Raw genomic sequence first — 17,298 nt, 5'->3', positions numbered from 1 at the left:
TTAATGTGTAAATACCATATTATTTTTCATTTTTTGCTATGTTACTGCATATTTTTGGTTTAAATATCTTCTAAATATATGCCTATCAGATGCGTTTCTTGGCTTATCGGCCGCGAATTGTAATTTTGTGGCATTCAAAAATTGTGGATTACCCCTCTCCGCTCACAGCCTTAACTAGTTAAATTAATTATTAGTTAAGGTGAAAGTCGGTGAATGCAGCCAATTAAATGCATTTAGGCCTATTTACTTTTTTGGTTGTGCCAAAGTATCTTTATACTGTACTTATAAACGTAAAGTTTAATGAATTTTACATGCTATCTGAGCAGTAAACTCTGAACTGACATAATCAAAATTAAATCCATCTGTCAATTCTCTTTAAATTGACAAAATTGCCAAGTTAGTTATCCTGGATCGTATGAGATTTTAAGGAACTCTCTTAACTAGCTTTCACTTAAAGAAGCTGCGCTCACAACTGACAACGTTAATTCCAATCGTCGAAAACATTCGCAACATTATGACAATATTTGGAAGAGAAATTCCGAAGTTAAACTGTTAGATAAATTTTAAAAGTCTAATAATATCTCCTTGTTGCTCTGCTTCGGCAGTGAAGTTTTGCAAACATTTCCTCTCCAGTTTAGACTCTTCCCGCCTTATGCAGAGTCATTTTGACGTATGATTAGCGTCATACTAAAGGCTTGACTACTGCAGGAAACTTATGTTAGTCGATCTCTTTAGTATGTCACTAATCACGCGTCAGAACAACTCTGCATAAGGCCCTTCATTGTTAACATCATCAGGTATTATCCAGTTTGCACTCGTATTCAGAATCCAATAGCTTTGATCGTGCCAAGAAGCAAAATAGGTTATCTAGTTTATTAAAATGCTGGTTAAACTCGTGAACTAATGTAACATATCGATCTATGACATATGACATATGATATAGATAAAAGACATATCGATCTTCCCTAAATTTTCCGCTCTCCCCTTAAAACTGTAGTTTTCAATCTCGTTTACTTGGTGCTTCCCGTTGTGAACCCTGAACACTTAACATCCCACCTCCTTGCCGCTCATTGGTCTGACCTCTTTTGCGGTTTCAAATGCAGTATTGAAATCTCAAATATTCAATAATAATAATAATAATAATAATAATAATAATAATAATAATAATAATAATAATAATAATAATAATAATAATAATAATAATAATAATAATAATAATCCAATTTATATCTTTACCAGAAAAACTTCTGCATACCATTGTAGTGCAGTGTTATTATTGTTATTATTGATTATTGTTAACCTGGTCTTAATGAAACCGCACTTCTTTCTCAACAGTTATTTTGAGTTTGTGTAGTATTTAAATTAACGCTTCTTTGGTACACATTTGTAACTTAATTACGGTTGCCAACTGGCTAGTTTTTCACCGGCCTGTCCGGAAATAGTTGATGTTATTTTGATTAAAGCCGGTGACCGGTACAAACTTCTTACCAGCCCCTCTATGACCGTTTTTTTTTAAAATTTGTATGTAGTTCGAAGCGATTTCATCTAGTTCGAAGTATAGATTTTAAAAAAGTTACTTTCACTCTGTAAATCCAAAACTATCACCTTTCACCATCTACCAACAATTAATATGTTTTGTTCATCTGTTTAGATAATTTTAAAGAGATGACAGGGACTGTATCAGGAAAAATTTGAAATTTACTTTCAAGAATTTTTTTTACATTTATTGAGAGTGAAAAAGAACTACTTTAAGCAACTTCCTGTTGTTGAAATATAAGTTTAAAGAATAAATTTCATTTTCCAAATCCAAAGTTGTCACGTAAGGATAAATATACTTTTGTTCATCTGTTTAGATAATTTTAGAGAAGTGGTAGTTACTAATAAATACAATAAAATGATAAACACCGATTTCGGTTTCTCTTTTGTAGCTCAATGTATCTATTGAGCTTATTAGTGAATGTACTAAAGATATGCAGAATACAGGTGCTAATGTACTTTTGTTCACAATATTTCATTTCCCTTCCCATGGGATACTTCACATTTAGACCTATATCATAGAGAATTTTGAGGGGGTGTCCTTTTTTATTTTTATTTTCCAGAGTTGGTAACCCTAAACTTAATACTCGTATTTGTAACTACGAATATAGTATCAGTAGCTTGTAGCCTTCTTGCTCACTTTTCACGTCCTCTAGGTTAGGAACCACTGCCTTAAAAAGTGTGTATAATATTTAAGGAAACATTACTCTATTGGATCAAATTATTTTGTTTTCTCTATTTTTCTCCACAGCAATTATTCAAATATTATTTAGTTTTAACATTTAATTTCTTAAATGATTATTAAAAGTATAATTTCCCTCTGTTTTAGTTTATTTGCAAAAACGGCAGTGAAATCTTGCAATCTTCTCAGTTTTCAACGATTACTTTGTCGACGCTATTGGATATCTTGAAGCGCGATAATCTGAATGTATCATCAGAGTTGGAGGTGATAGAGGCGGCCAATAGATGGGCAAAAGCTCAATGCCAGCGTCAAGAACTCAACCCCACTGTAGACAACAAAAGGGCGGTGCTTGGTGAAGCCTTTGTTAACATCCGATTCCGGACTTTGTCCACGCGACAGCTCTGCGCCTCTGTTTCCAAATTCTTGCTTCATCCTTCAGAACTTCTACAGTCGGTTATGGATTATAAGTGCTCAAGTTTATGTAAAAACACCACACCTCGCGGCTTACCATCTAAATCTTCAACAGTTAAAACTTTTCTTGAAAAAGAACTGGAAAATTTAATTGTCGTACGCGAAACCGTTAAAAACGCTTCTGAATTTTACGAGGAGAAAGACCATATTCAAAATAAACTGCAAGTTTCTGATAAATGCATGATTTATGGTCTCCAAGTCTTTGGGCAAGTGTATCCGAATGCACAAGCATTAAGTCGAACTCCAAGTAGAAGGTTTGTGAAATATTTTGAGAATCTTGAAGTAAAAGGAACGCGAAAGGAAGAAGTTGTTGCTAGAGCGAGCTTCAATGGTATCATTCACAGAAACAAAATCATTCCACTTAAATTATCACCTAAAGTACTTTGTGCAAGGCACGAGAAATTCCAGTTTGAGATAAAAATCAACAAACAAGGTTTCTATCCAAAAACATCATCTATCGTCCAGAATGAAATACCAACGGGATTTAATCTACTAAATAATGGTCAAGGTTTTATAAATGGCATGGGGTTCAATCTACCAGAAAATCCAGATTTGTTCAATGCCATGGTGTTTAACCTACTAAATGAGGATGAAGATATGCAAATTGCCACCGAAGGGAGTGGATTGATAGCAGCACTGGTATGTGAAAAAGTTAAAAGTATTTAGTGATTCCTAGTTTCCTTTCAGAAAAATCCAATCTGTGTATAATAATGTGATTCTCCGCAAATATTCTATAACCTTTGACGAATAAAAGTAAATGCAATCTACAACAATTATTTGGTACTTAATCCCTCAGTACTTACGTGGTAGTGATGTCTCTTTCTTCACATGTTTCCGGCATCACTAGATCGTAGTGACTTCTGCTGTATTATGCAGTTTGAAATGGCATAACTTCTAAATTGTTTAATATAACATATTCAGGTTGGAATTTTCAAACTGAGCGATTTCTAAAATTTAAGGAAGGTTGTCATATTTACTATACCCAAAATTTAGAGGGTGAACTAAGGTACCACTACCAAAATCAAGAGTCATTGACCCCTTCGATGTCATACCAGGTGATAAGATCACCTGACATCTCTTAGCTAATTAGAGCCGAGTGGGCTATAACGGAGCCAATGCTACTATACAAGCGTTAAATTCAGCTTTTTTTTTTTTTTTAAACGCAAACTAAAGTAGGGATGTGATAGTTGCATTATCATCATTAAAGTCAGGTTTTATATTCGATGATCCACAAAATATGATCCACATCTTCTGTGGAGATTAAGGTTCATCTAAAAATCATATCTCCGAAATTCTACTTTACTTGTTACAGAGAAGCCATTACCTCCTACTGAAGTTAAGCCAGCCGTAGATGAGAATGAAAGATGAGTAAAGTTTAAAATATTTAGCAGCAGAAGAAGAAGTAAAAGAAAAGACATCTTTATGCAGTTCTCTATATTTGATATATATTTAGTACTATTTGGTTGCAGATCGAGGAGAAGCCCTCTATATAGAGAGAGATTAGCTGGGAATATATTGACTAAGCAGCAGTGGATAGACGACAAGGGGTGATCTTGGCTTGGTGGAGGCTAACAACTCCATTCGTTAAAGAAAGAATTTGTTCAGAAACATTTACAGAACCCTCGAGTCAGGACTGATAACTTGGCACGACTTCAGCAAAATAAAATGAACATGAAATTTGAAACATGGAATATACAAAATCTTTACAGAGCACGTGCATTAAAAACCGTAACGAATAAATTAGAAAAATATGGGATGTGTTGTAAAAGTTCAGGATGTTAGATGTTAAGGACAGGACCGGAAAGGAAATAAAAATCACCAATTAGGAACAAGGCTTTTCCTTTATATAGAATGTTAGTAATAAAACGTGTTGAATTTGTTAATAATTGAAATTCTTTTATCACTCTTAGGAGTAGGTGATACATTTATTGTTCTAAATGTATATACTCCAGCTGAAGATAAGGATGATGACATAAAGGAAAGTTTTCATAAAGAAATACAACATGCATTTGACCAACTACCTCGATACCATAATAGAATTCTATTAGGGAACAACATAACGAAATTGACCACGTTTTAGTAGATACAAAAAAATAGCCTAGCATAATTGATATTCGGTCATTTAGATATCTATGATACTGAATACTACTTCGAAGCGGAGGTCATAAGATAGGGATTATCGTCAAGAAAATGAAATAATCAACATTTATTAACGAAGTGCTTCAATTTAAAGAAATTAGAGAAGGGTCAGTAAAGAAGGAAATGTCAGATTGAAGTGTCAAATAGATTCTCGATTTTAGAAGTTTGAAATGAAATAGTATTAAGGATCATTGAGTTAAAATTAGTTATAATATTAAAATTTCAGCAAAAGAAAAACTGGAGCTCAGCGATATACGAGGGTCATCCAGAAAATAGAGATCATTTAGTTATATAAAATGAAAAACACAATATTTATTAAAAAACAATTATATTACAATTCTGATGCTTCCCTCACTTTTCTATATAATCATCACCTTCATTTAAATATTTGTCTTATCTATTCACGAGTTTCAGAATTCCCATGTTATACTCTTCTAATGCCAGTTCATTAAGCCAGCTGGTGACTTTATTAAAACAAAAGACCACTACAAGCAATGCAAATTGTTATCGTGAAACCCTAAGAAAACTACGGCGAGCCATCCTAAACAGTAGGCGAGGAATGCTTTCTGGAGGAATTATACTTCTTCGCGACAATGTCCGCCCTCACACTACTGCTGCAACTCAAGAATTGCTGAATCAATCTTGGATCGGCAACTTTTGATCATCCACCTTATAGTCCGGACCTTGCTCCTAGCCATTTCTACTTTTACCCTAAGTTGAAAGAGTTTCTGGATGTAAACGTTTTGGAAGTGCTGAAGAGTTGGAAAATGCAGCGACCACCTGGTCGAGGAGTATACCATGGAAATTCTGAAGCTTGTGACAGATATGGCAAATGTTTAAATGAAGGTGGTGATTGTATAGAGAAGTGAGAGAAGCTTCGAGTATGTAACACTATTATTTTTTTCAAATTAATATTGTGTTTCCATGTTGTATTAGTAAACGGTTCTTATTTTCTGGATGACCATCATACATAGGAACAAATCAAAGTTCGACCAGGAGTGCACTGAACTAGCAGAGAAGAGAAAAGAGGCAAAACAATGTTGCCTATAAAGTACGAACGATTGAAATGCGCAAAATTTCATTGATATCATACGGAAACTTCCGAAACTTTTAGAACAAAAAAAAAAAAAAAAAAAAAAACGTAACTTTTTGAACGCTAAAGTTGATGAACTTAAAGATAATAGTTTAAGAAAGATTATTAACCTCGTGCTTACATATAGAAGAAAGTAAACGAAAGAATTCTCACGGACGTAAATAGTATTTTGAATAGATTTAAATATGTCTTTGACAATTTGCTAAACACGCAGTCAAGAAAATAATTTTCGTGGTGAAAGTACCATACATACAGCAGAACTGTATATTTCAGAGCCTAACCGAACAGAAATAGAAATTATCATAAAGAAATTTTAAAAATCACAAACCTCCGGGTGTAGACAAAATTCCCGTTGAACTAATCATACATAAACTCATTACTATATTGTAATATCCTATGTAATGTTGTAAACAAGCAGTTTTACGCTTCAATGTTTACAAACAACACCACATGGTTCGGCAAAAAAATCTTCCACCAGAGGGACCTGCTATTACCTGCAAACAACGTTTAGCCCTTCCTACGGAGCAAAAAACAAAATCAAAGCAACAGCGCCACCGCCACCCAAAAAACCCTATAAATTAAATAAACAAAAGCAACTTGGGACCAGTTTTTTGATGACCCTCCTCTAGTCTGCAATAAAATTCTTAAAGTAACCTAACCCCAAGCCTCTAATCTACTACAAAACTACACCTATCCTATTTCCTGGCTTAGCCTGCTACAAAACTCTATCTAAAAATCCCAACCTCAGCCGCTTAGCCTACTACAGGGCTTTGTTAGCAACTTAACCTGCCTCTACTTGCTACAAAGCATTGGTTCCTTAATTCCACTCCTCTTAACCTGCTACGGGGCTCTGTTAAAAATCCTGTCTGCAACCACTTGGTTAAAAACTACCTTTTACTTACCCTTTTAAATAAAAACCAAATTATATAGTATTTTGTACAAATACTCATATAATAAATTTTATAATAAAACTAATAGTAAAAGTCAATTCCAAACACTCTTTTTATTATCTGCTCTACCTCTTCCTTATATAAAACAAAATTACACAAAATTTTACAATATATATACTTATTTTCCTCATCTGGAACAAGGAGGAATTGTCACAAGAATGCAAAAAATACATTATTTTTCCAATTCGCAAGAAAGGCGACAAAACTGATCGTAATACTTTTCAACGCTTTTGTCAACGTTATGTAAAATCCTCTCAAACGTTCTGTTAGCAGTATTAACACTAAACGCAGATGAAATTATTGGAGATTATCAGTGCAGATTTAAGTAAAATTGACCATTTATCATTCAGATATTTACAATTTACCAAACATTCGAAAAGAAATGGGAATAGAATACTCCGGTACATCTACTTCTTGCGCTTAATATTTCAGAAAGACCTAGGGCTCGGTTAGAAGGGAAACATTGTGCTACATTCTTACCGAATTTAGTATACCAGAAATGCTAGTTAGATTAATTAAGATGCGTTTAAATGAAATCCAAAGTACGGAAACACGTGTCCACGAGCTTTCACGTAGAGTATGGTCTGAAACAATCAGATGATGTTGTCACCATTATAATTCAATTTTATTCTGGAATACGCTATAAGAAACATTAAATATAGCAACCAGGACCAGAGCTGAATGGCACTAACCAGGTTGTGATTTATGCTAATGATGTCAGTCTGATAGAATATACTATCAGAACAATAGAATGAAATCCAGAAGTTTTATTAAATATCTACAATGATATGAGTTTAGAAGTAAGTGTGGAGAAAGCAAAATATATTTAAATATATACACGGAAAGACGCCGTGAGAGGGATATTTATTTCATTTTTGTAAAATATTTATTTGTATATTTAAATAGCTGTTAACTATCTTTTCTAATACAAATTTCACAAAAAGTTTACTATATTTTGTGAAGTGTTAGATAATATACGAAGTGGTTAAAAAGTGTATGCGATGTTTAATTGTGAGTAACTCTCAAATGCATGGACGGAAACTTCTTATGTTTACTAGTGTTGTAGTTTAATTTTCTGTTTTTTTATATTTCATCCCGATAATGGTTTCGTCTTCATCGTTTGTATAGGTGACATGAGTGAAGAAATATCCAGGATTTGTCCGTAAAATAATGAGACTGGGTCTGGTAAAAAGAATGTATTGATACGATTGGTACATATTGTTAAAATCCTTCAAAATAGTATCCTTGAGCGTGATACACCGCTGCCACAGCGATCTCTACGCTACAAAGTCTGCCCGGAACTCAGCTGCCGTAACCTCTTTCAGAGACTCTGTGACAGCCCGTCAGATGACGGAAACATCGCCGAAATGGTGACCTTTCAGGCTTTCCTTGAGTTTTGGGAACAGACAAAAAGTCTGATTGTCTCACATCGGGGTATTACGGTGGCTGCGGCAAGGTTGCAACCCCTATCCAGGCCAGGAAGGCAGTCACAACGAAGGGTCCTTGACAGGGCACCATCTTTGTAAGCCTCCTTGATAAAGGCAAGCATCTCGGTAGCGGTTTTGCCCAGATAAAAGCACAATTTAATTGCCTAGTGCTGTTCCAGTGAACGCTCCACTTTTTTTTTTTTAACGTTTTTTGCCGTAACAAAAACTCAAAAACAGCTTTTGCGCTAGGCGTGATCTTCACTGCGTCAGAGTTCGGACGCGATTGATTCCCAGCGCGTTGCTTAGCTTACACCCCCACCACAAACGCCCCGCCGGAAAGCGTGCTGCTGGCGACAGGATCGCCGCGCGGTGGCCCGTCTCATTACTTTACGCACAAACACTGTAGCTATAAGGCTGGCATTTGAAGAAAGGAAGGTAATCTTGAGGTGATACATGAAGTACGAAACCATCAGTAAGGGGTAGCGATAATGGCGGAATGAATTTTGGAACACAACCACCAACGCGTTCCTGAATTCGTGATAAATTTGAAGCCGACGGTAATGTCACAATATCCACAAAAATCGCTCTGGATGAAATGTCACTGCTACAATTCAGCTAGCTCCTGTACTATGTTAAAACAACTCGCTCTCTCACCACAGAAGTCTGTGACACAGTGTGCCCGTCGTGTGCTAAATCGGTGTGAGCTGCACAAGTGTTCGTCACATTTTGAGGACTGCAAGTGCAAAGTGGAAGATTTACATTCCAAGATTTCTGCACGCATGGAGACGACCCAAATCGTAGATTGGAGGACTGCGAGTGGTTCCAAATCATACTTGACAACGACGAAATATTTGCAGAGATGATCTTGTGGTCTGAGAAGTCCACATTCAAACTCAATGGCACAGTAAACCGACATAATTTAGTCTAATGGTCTGCTGTAAGCACAAAAATCCAAGTGGACAAAGCCGTGAACTTATGCGGTGAATATGTAGTGTGGGTTTGATTGTCGTGGTTTGATTTGGTCGTTCTTGTTTGGCAGCTCTGTTACCAGTGAAGAGTACCTGCAGATACAAGAAATATCATTTTACCTGTCATCAAAGACCTCTGTGAGGACGAGAGGTTTTATCACCAACAAGATTTCTATCCCACTACCATCAACTTTTTAGAGGGTTTCTCAATGAAAATTTACCCGAACGATGGACAAGTCGAAGAGGGTTTGAATAATATCCTCCACGTTCTCCAGAGCAAATCTCATTCCTCTATAGTTTTACTTATGGGAGGACTGTTAAGAACGTTGTTTATGACAAAAGCCTCGTACATCGCATGACCAACGACAAGCCATGGAACGTTTCTGTGGAAATAATGAACTTGGCATGTTCACTCTGTAGTTCGTACAGGAGTTCGGCAGCATTGCCAGTGTATTAATGCTAACGGCCAACACTTTGAATACATAAACCAGTGTTGGGCATTAATAAATTAAAATCAATTGCAATTAATCAGAAGTAATTGCTTTGCAAATTAATTGCAATTGATTTCAAGTGCAATTAATTTCAGTTTGTCTTTCTACAACTAATATTAATTGCAATTGAATTCAATTCTAAAATTTGCAATTAAACTGAAGTTAATTGTTAATTGGTTATCAGGAAATTAAAACGTGTAATTGTTAATTGTTAATCACAAAGGAGGAATTAAAATGTTTAATTGTTAATTGCAATGGAGCAATTGAACCTTGTAATTGCTAATATTAATTGCAATTAAAGTCAGCAATTAACAAGAAAATTAGGAAGACCAAAAGTAGATCAAAAGATTGTGATCTTGGCCAATAATTAGTTTTTGGATGAATGGCCACAAAATTTTTGAACTTCTCCTAAATCGAGTTTTCGTATTTTCTACGGAATAAGCACATCATATTGAGTTAACTGATAGTTTGGGTACAGCTACACCATATGTAGTTCTCCACAAGCCTACAAAAAATTTTTGATTGAAATATATTGGTTACTGAATCCACAAATTTGAAATAAGGTATTTATATGCCATGGTGGATAACGACAATACCCACGCCCACTCTGGGAAGTAAGCTGGAAAGGGCGACTGTCACAAACTGTTATATCATATTTAGGGTTCCACCCTCATCGGAATTTTAACATAAAGTTAAATTTTTATTGATATTCGACCCTGATACGAACTTATTTTACCACAAATAACAGGCGTGATTTGGAAAAGCATGTGGTTTCCAGTTCGAGTGCCGATAGGCATATTTATGGTTTTGATTCTCCATTATGAGACAGTTGGATGGCTATTGGAATTAAAAGACTTTTAACTTCTTTAGTGAAGCAGAAGTATAGGAATATTGTAAAAAATATACCATTGATTAATATATATATCAAACGACAATTTCCACCCCTCTGCAGCCTCAAATGACACTCCTGCCTGGTATTACCTTTAAAGGCAGGTAAGAAATTAACAATCTCTGTAATTATAAAATATCATGAATGTTAAACGTTTTATTTTAGTGATAATTTCCTTCTGTTCGAGTGAGAGCCATGCATGGCATGAAAGAAAAAAAAGGAAAACACTCTTCTAGACCGAAAAGACAAAGCACAAAGGAACACTAAAACTGTTTATTTATTTTCTAGCAGAATACCCGTTCTTCGCACGGAGAGAATATGTTTCGTTTTGGACATAAAGGGCTGAATTTGGGTTTAAATGGCATCGGAAGTGTCACTGTTCATCTCAGCGACCCCGAAAACTATGGATTCGACACTAATATCGGTCATCTTCGATCATTCTTAAATAACCCCACCTCTCTCCCTCCCCTAAGTTCCACAGTCAAAGTGAAATGATAAAAAACATTCCAAGCTTGAACCTACTCTATGTTCAAAATTTGATCAAGACCGGTCCGGTGGCTTAAGAGTTATGAAATCACAAACGTAGTGAGTTTCATTTTTATATACAGTATATGGATTACACTATGTATCACACATTTTGTTCCTGGTAAGTGAGTATTATTCCCTGAAAGCTTATGTTGAGGAAATAAAAGAATGATAAATAATTCACGTTAAAGTTTGCTTTTGTGGGATGGAGAAGCGAGGAGGAATTTTCTAAATTGAATCTCGCTTTTATAACGTATGCAAAGGCGAGGTAAATAATAATAATAATAATAATAATAATAATAATAATAATAATAATAATAATAATAATAATAATAATAATAATAATAATAATAATAATAATAGATAAACCAAAGGCTATGAATGTACTTCTATTCTAACAGAGATACAAAAACATCCGACAGAAACTTAGAAATGAGTTGTTTTCCTACATTTCGGTCTATAATGCAGATCACTTTCATGTACACTGAGAAAAAAATTGTAGGTGGCATACTTAAAAAAGGTAGGTTACATGCGTAATTCCTGTAGTTTTTGGACTTAACGTACAGCAGACGTATAACTGAAAACGCATATTTTATAATACTTTCTGTATTAGTGTTCCATCTATATGTAGTTTCTGTATGAAACAATGTAGGCGGTCAGGATCTCACATACAAATACACGTGTATAACATGGGATACGGACAAAATCTCGCGGCCGAAACCTCGCCGCCCAAAATCTCGCCGGCCAAAACCTCGCGGGACAAAATCTTGCCTGCAGCTTAATAAAAATTGAGTGTAGTATAACAATATCTGGTTCTTTTCTTATAAGTAAAAAGAAAAAAGGAAGGAAGAGTTTGGTGTGGTGAGAGTAGGGGCGCCGAATTCTACTTCGCCCCGGGTGCCGAAATCTCTAGCTACGGTTCTGTATATATATATATATATATATATATATATATATATATATATATATATATATATATATATATATATATATATATATATATATATATATATCCCCCTCCCCCTCCCTTTTGTTGTGCCGACAAAGTGAAATTATAAAAGACATTCTAGGCTCGAACCTCATCTATGTTGAAAATTTGACTGAGATCGGTAGGATGGCTCAAGAGGTATAATGTAACAAACATAGTCATTTAATTTTTATATACACGGTGTATATAGATTTCCAAAGCATGCATTAGAATTTTTCTTGCCATTATTTTAATGTAATTATGTGTTATTACTAAATATATACATATAGTAATATATAGAACATTCTACATTGAAGAAATCGTCGTGAAGAGGTTTTATCTTGACGACATTTCTTCCCAGGCGACACTACGTCTCGCTTAATTTAGACCAGGCGAGATTCTGTGTAGCGAGATCATTACAACGAGGTTTTGGTCAGGCGAGATTTTGGGTATGGCGATATTTTGGGGCGCGAGGTTTTTGAAGACGAGGTTTTGGCAAGGGGAGGTTTTGGCCCGGCGAGATTTTGGAGCCGCGAGATTTTGGCCCGCGACGTTTTGGGCGGCGAGGTTTTGACCAGGCGGGGTTTTGTCCAGGCGAGATTTTGTCCCGCGAGGTTTTGGGCGGCGAGGTATTGGCCAGGCGAGATTTCGGCCCGGCGAGATTTTGGGCCGCGAGGTTTTAAGTGGCGAGGTTTTGGTCCGCGAGGTTGTCGCCGCGAGGTTCTGGCCGCGAGGTTTTGTACCCAAACCGTATAACATATAGCTGATGAAAGTAACGTAATTATATGCATGTGATATATGCAAAACTGTTAGATGTCAGACATCCTGCAACGGCATCATGTAACATCTAAGGGCAGTGTCTATGTAGCACACGGATAACGTGTGCTCCGTACGGATTTCTATAGTAAGCAAGAGAATACCGTATATTTATACAGTGACGAACATTAATAAATGGAGGTTGAAGCCATAAAAGATAATTTAGCCTCCATTTATTAATATTCGTGACTGTACAATATACCGCTGTCCGGAGAACAGATTTTTCTCTGTGTATGAGGCCCCAAATATAGTCTTCCATCATGTGTTCATTATATGCTCCTCGATAGCCTTGTTCCAAGTTGAGAATATCCTAATGGAAGTGTTCTCCTTGTTGCTCAGAATATGTCCCCATGTTGTCTTTAAATTTACCCAGATGACGGTGAAGGATGTGTAACTTTAGCTACATTTTACAACCCATCTTGTTGTAGTTTGTCACCAGAGTATCAATTAGAGTTTCATAATTTTCAGCTATGTGGCTGCCCAAGACATAAATCACAGCTACCAAACTGTTCCGCGCGTCTTTCTCAATATTGCTATGCATCTTTGGGAACTCCTGACACTGCTTAATTTTCTTGGTTTGGGTTCAACGAAAACAACAGCTTTGAACTTTCCTTCGGACAGCCTGGGAAAGAAGTCTCGAAGATACCTGAAAGCTTCTGAGTCCTTATCAAGAGCAGTTACAAATTGTCTCATGAGACTTAATTTAAGGTGTAATAATGGGATAGCACTTTCTTGGGATCTACTAACGGTTTACACTTGACATTCTGCTTTCCCGTAGTGAACTCTGTTCGTGGTGGCCAGTTTTTCTTGGTGTAACATTATGTTGTATCTCTGCTGTCCCAAAGGCACAGATAGCAGGGAAATTTGGTGAAGCCACTTTGAAGACCCATCAAGATTACTACAATTTTGAAATCTCCGATCACCTCCCACCCATATTCGTCATAATGCAAAGCTTCTAGCAACATCTTGATGCTTTCGTATTCCTCTTTCAGTTGCACTGAATGAGCTACAGGAAGAGAAGTATTCTTGTTAACGTTATGGAACAGGACAGTTTTGAAGCTTTTATATGAGCTGTCAATGAAGAGCCGCCACTCACTTGGATCATGTTTCCTTCCAATTGCTTCAAAGATATTTGACACACATCATGACAGAAACACAATCCATCTTGACGAGTGAAGAAATCTGAAAATATGTAGTGGCGGTTCCTATGATCTGTGACTAGCACACTTTCATCTAACAAATCCCACTCCTTGAGTCTAGATGTCAGAAGTTTAGCGTTTGATTTTGTCAGACCTAGATCTCTACACAAATCATTAATGGACAGGATAATATGGATTTCTCTCACGTACAGAACTTGTGTAAGGGTCATCTGGTTCTTCGACATCAGTCTCTTCGGAAGAAGTGCTCTCTCCTGCGGACGGCTGCGTTTTCAGAAGCGGTGTAGGCACAGGAAGTTACGGGCAATGTGATACAGAGGCGTTTGATGACAGAATGTCTGGATACACGATAGGAGTTTCTGGATACCCGATAGCACCTGGCAATTACTGTAGTGCACCCACATTTAGGTGCATTACGCCGCGACCAAGGATTTCCGATTGCTAAGTTGCTGTTGAGAAAGAGTTGCCAAAACGACCAGAGTGTACCTAATTTGCATGTAACGTACTTACCTTCCAAGTTTTTCTTGCAGTACTCGCAAGTAAACTGGAACGCCCATTCTTTGTCCTGATCACCAATAGACATTCCAAAATATATCCTGCAGGCCTGACACATTCTTCTGGACGCTGTCACAGAGTATTCTTTTGCACATACTTCACTGAAATTGGCACATACATAAAAAAAAAAAAAAAACGCATCTGGAGAATGCTCAAATTTCTTCCTTGACGCCATTGTATTATCGTGACAATACTCGAAGACTGTGGTAGCTTTCTTACAAAGTAAATTAAACTATTTACGGAAATATGCATACCGGTCTCTCTACTAAAATAAATAAATAAATAAATAAATGCTACTTGCAGAAACAGTTTTCAGTACATGTAAGGACTTTTCTACTTAAAAATCCGCCAAATTAATTAAATTTGATTAATAAAGTTACAAGAGTGTAATATCTAGTTTTATTTAATTTATAAATTATCTTCAACATTCTATTTTAGAGGGGGGAAAAATTAATTTAAAGCAGGTCTTGGATACAGATTTGTCAGTAAAAGATAAAATTTGGCTATAGAATAAGAATTAGGACTGCAAAGTAATTACCACTATTATTAATAAAATTCTCTTAAAATACTTGAATATCAAAACCCAAAATACATATCGTATGTATGTAGGCTTATGGGATTAAGTGACGACAGATATTTAGTCTGTAAGGAAGAGTTTTCGGGTTCTAGGCGTGGTAACTCAGTGGTAAAATTCTCATCTTTGCTGCAAGGATGGAAAGTGTGTTGTTGAACATCAGTATAGTGCCCTTTTTCAGTGTACACCATGATGTGGTCGGAATAATATCGTTCCTTTTTTGTAGGGAAGTCTTTTGTTGAAAACATATTGATTTCAACCGGCATCCTGTATACTTACCAGAAGAAATAATAATAATAATAATAATAATAATAATAATAATAATAATAATAATAATAATAATAATAATAATAATAATAATAATAATAATAAACAATTCGGAGCAGGACATCTGGGTTCGATTTTAGGCGGGAGTTCATATAGATCGACCCACATTAAGGTGTATGATTACGTCTCATATAGTCTCAATGCTGAAAGAGACGCTAAACCCCAATCTATACTTCCAATAATTACTATGCCATGCATTGTTTGATTTTGAATTTGTTAGTTTCCCAAATAAGGGAGATCTTTCCCCTGCGATTACCTGTCCTAACTACCCATTTCTACCTACTGAAAAGTTAACTTAGTAGCAGCTAGCAAGAACTAGTTTCTTTAAATGTATATACATACATTATTGCCTACTGGACGTTACAAATATACCATTACCAATATAATCAACATTCAACGTGGGAACGTGTCGGCTATAATGGGAACGCTACCCACTAGTAAAGAGCTAGAAGAAGTCTTTCTTCTGTAATTGCGGAGAAGGGACGTTAGGAGTAAAAACAGACATCATTGGTGCATCAATTTATGTAGCAACCGAGCAAGGAGTATGGAGAGACAGCTCACAGTCCATAAGTTTATATGAAAAATCATAGCATGAATGCTGTACCGTACGTCAAGACAGTGACATAACATGACAGGTTGGAGCCTTTGAAAGCAGAAGATTTAGTATTAAATATTACCTGCCGAACGTCATGGGAACAAAGTACCGAAGAATAGATATTTACTGTTTCATTTGAAATTTTCATTATAACAGTTTATTTTAATAATCATTGTTATTTTACAATCAACAATAACTATATAAATTCTTTTCTTTGTTAAGTATGGCAAATTGTTGCTGAAAATTAGTAAAAATTAATAAATAATAATTGGAGTTTGTCTCATGCATAGGAAGCATAAGGGTTTTACCCCAATGCTTTAAAAAGTTAAGTATTAGTTCTAATCTCGTATATACTCAATGCTGAAAAGAATTGTTAACTCCAATTAAGTCAAGCAGTTTTGTTGGAAATGTAGTGAGGAAGATTTCGCATATACGAAAATTGAGCGAAAATGTCAATAAAACCTTAGCAAATTACTTTTATCTCTCAATTTTTTCTAAAAAGCTAACAAGGGATATCACCCAATTGTCCGGCTCCGATTTCAATGAAATTTTTCTAGCTGATAGAGGACATATATGTATTATTTGTGATAACAGAAATTTTTGCCATGGTGCATGTTTTCCATTTTTTTAATAATTTTTAAGAGTTGTGATATGGTTATTAGAGATTACTGCAGAAGTCCCTTACTAACCTTTGTAAACGGAGCGTTAATGAGAGAACACCCATGTAGATACATATAAAGCCTAGTGGGAAGTTGTATGGTAGGTATGACCTTGACGGCAGCCATCTTGAAATCCGCCATTTTGAATTAAGGTTAAGTTTTCTAAATGGGAATAGGGTAATATGATACATAATTTCGGGCTAGAATTTAATCAGGAAGACAATGGTGAAGCTAGTTTTGAGATACACCCATTTGGGGAAAAATTACAGGCATTTAATTGTTCACTTACTACGTGCGAAATTCCGTTGCCTCCGTTTCTAACCCGCGTATTAATGATAATAAGTGGATAAAGCTTCGGTAATACATGTTATGCCTAGAGAGAAGTGATACGGTAAGGGTATCCTTGACGGTAGCCATATTGAAATCTGCCATTTTGAATTAAAGTGAAGTTTGAAAAATGAAAACCATAGCATGTGA

The 17,298-nt window shown here is 35.7% G+C and overlaps 2 protein-coding genes across 2 annotated transcripts in view; one reads left to right on the top strand and one right to left on the bottom strand.

Annotated features, from left to right (window-relative positions):
* LOC145662425 (BTB/POZ domain-containing protein 1-like) overlaps positions 1–3,479 on the top strand; it is a 39,863-nt gene extending 36,384 nt beyond the window's left edge. Inside the window, exon 6 of the mRNA XM_081727987.1 lies at positions 2,366–3,479. Coding sequence (XP_081584113.1) covers positions 2,366–3,355 — 990 coding nt within the window. The 3' untranslated portion in view covers positions 3,356–3,479. The remainder of the gene's footprint in view (positions 1–2,365) is intronic.
* The window catches only part of LOC145662426 (alpha-L-fucosidase-like), a 101,108-nt gene that overhangs the window by 81,430 nt on the left and 2,380 nt on the right, over positions 1–17,298 (bottom strand). The window lies entirely within an intron of this gene.

Source organism: Thermobia domestica, chromosome 10 (assembly GCF_964235325.1).
Source record: "Thermobia domestica chromosome 10, izTheDome1.hap1.1, whole genome shotgun sequence".
Classification (NCBI taxonomy): Eukaryota; Metazoa; Arthropoda; class Insecta; order Zygentoma; family Lepismatidae; genus Thermobia; species Thermobia domestica.
Note: the sequence above shows the minus strand (reverse complement) of the source record. Positions and strands in the feature narration are given on the sequence as shown.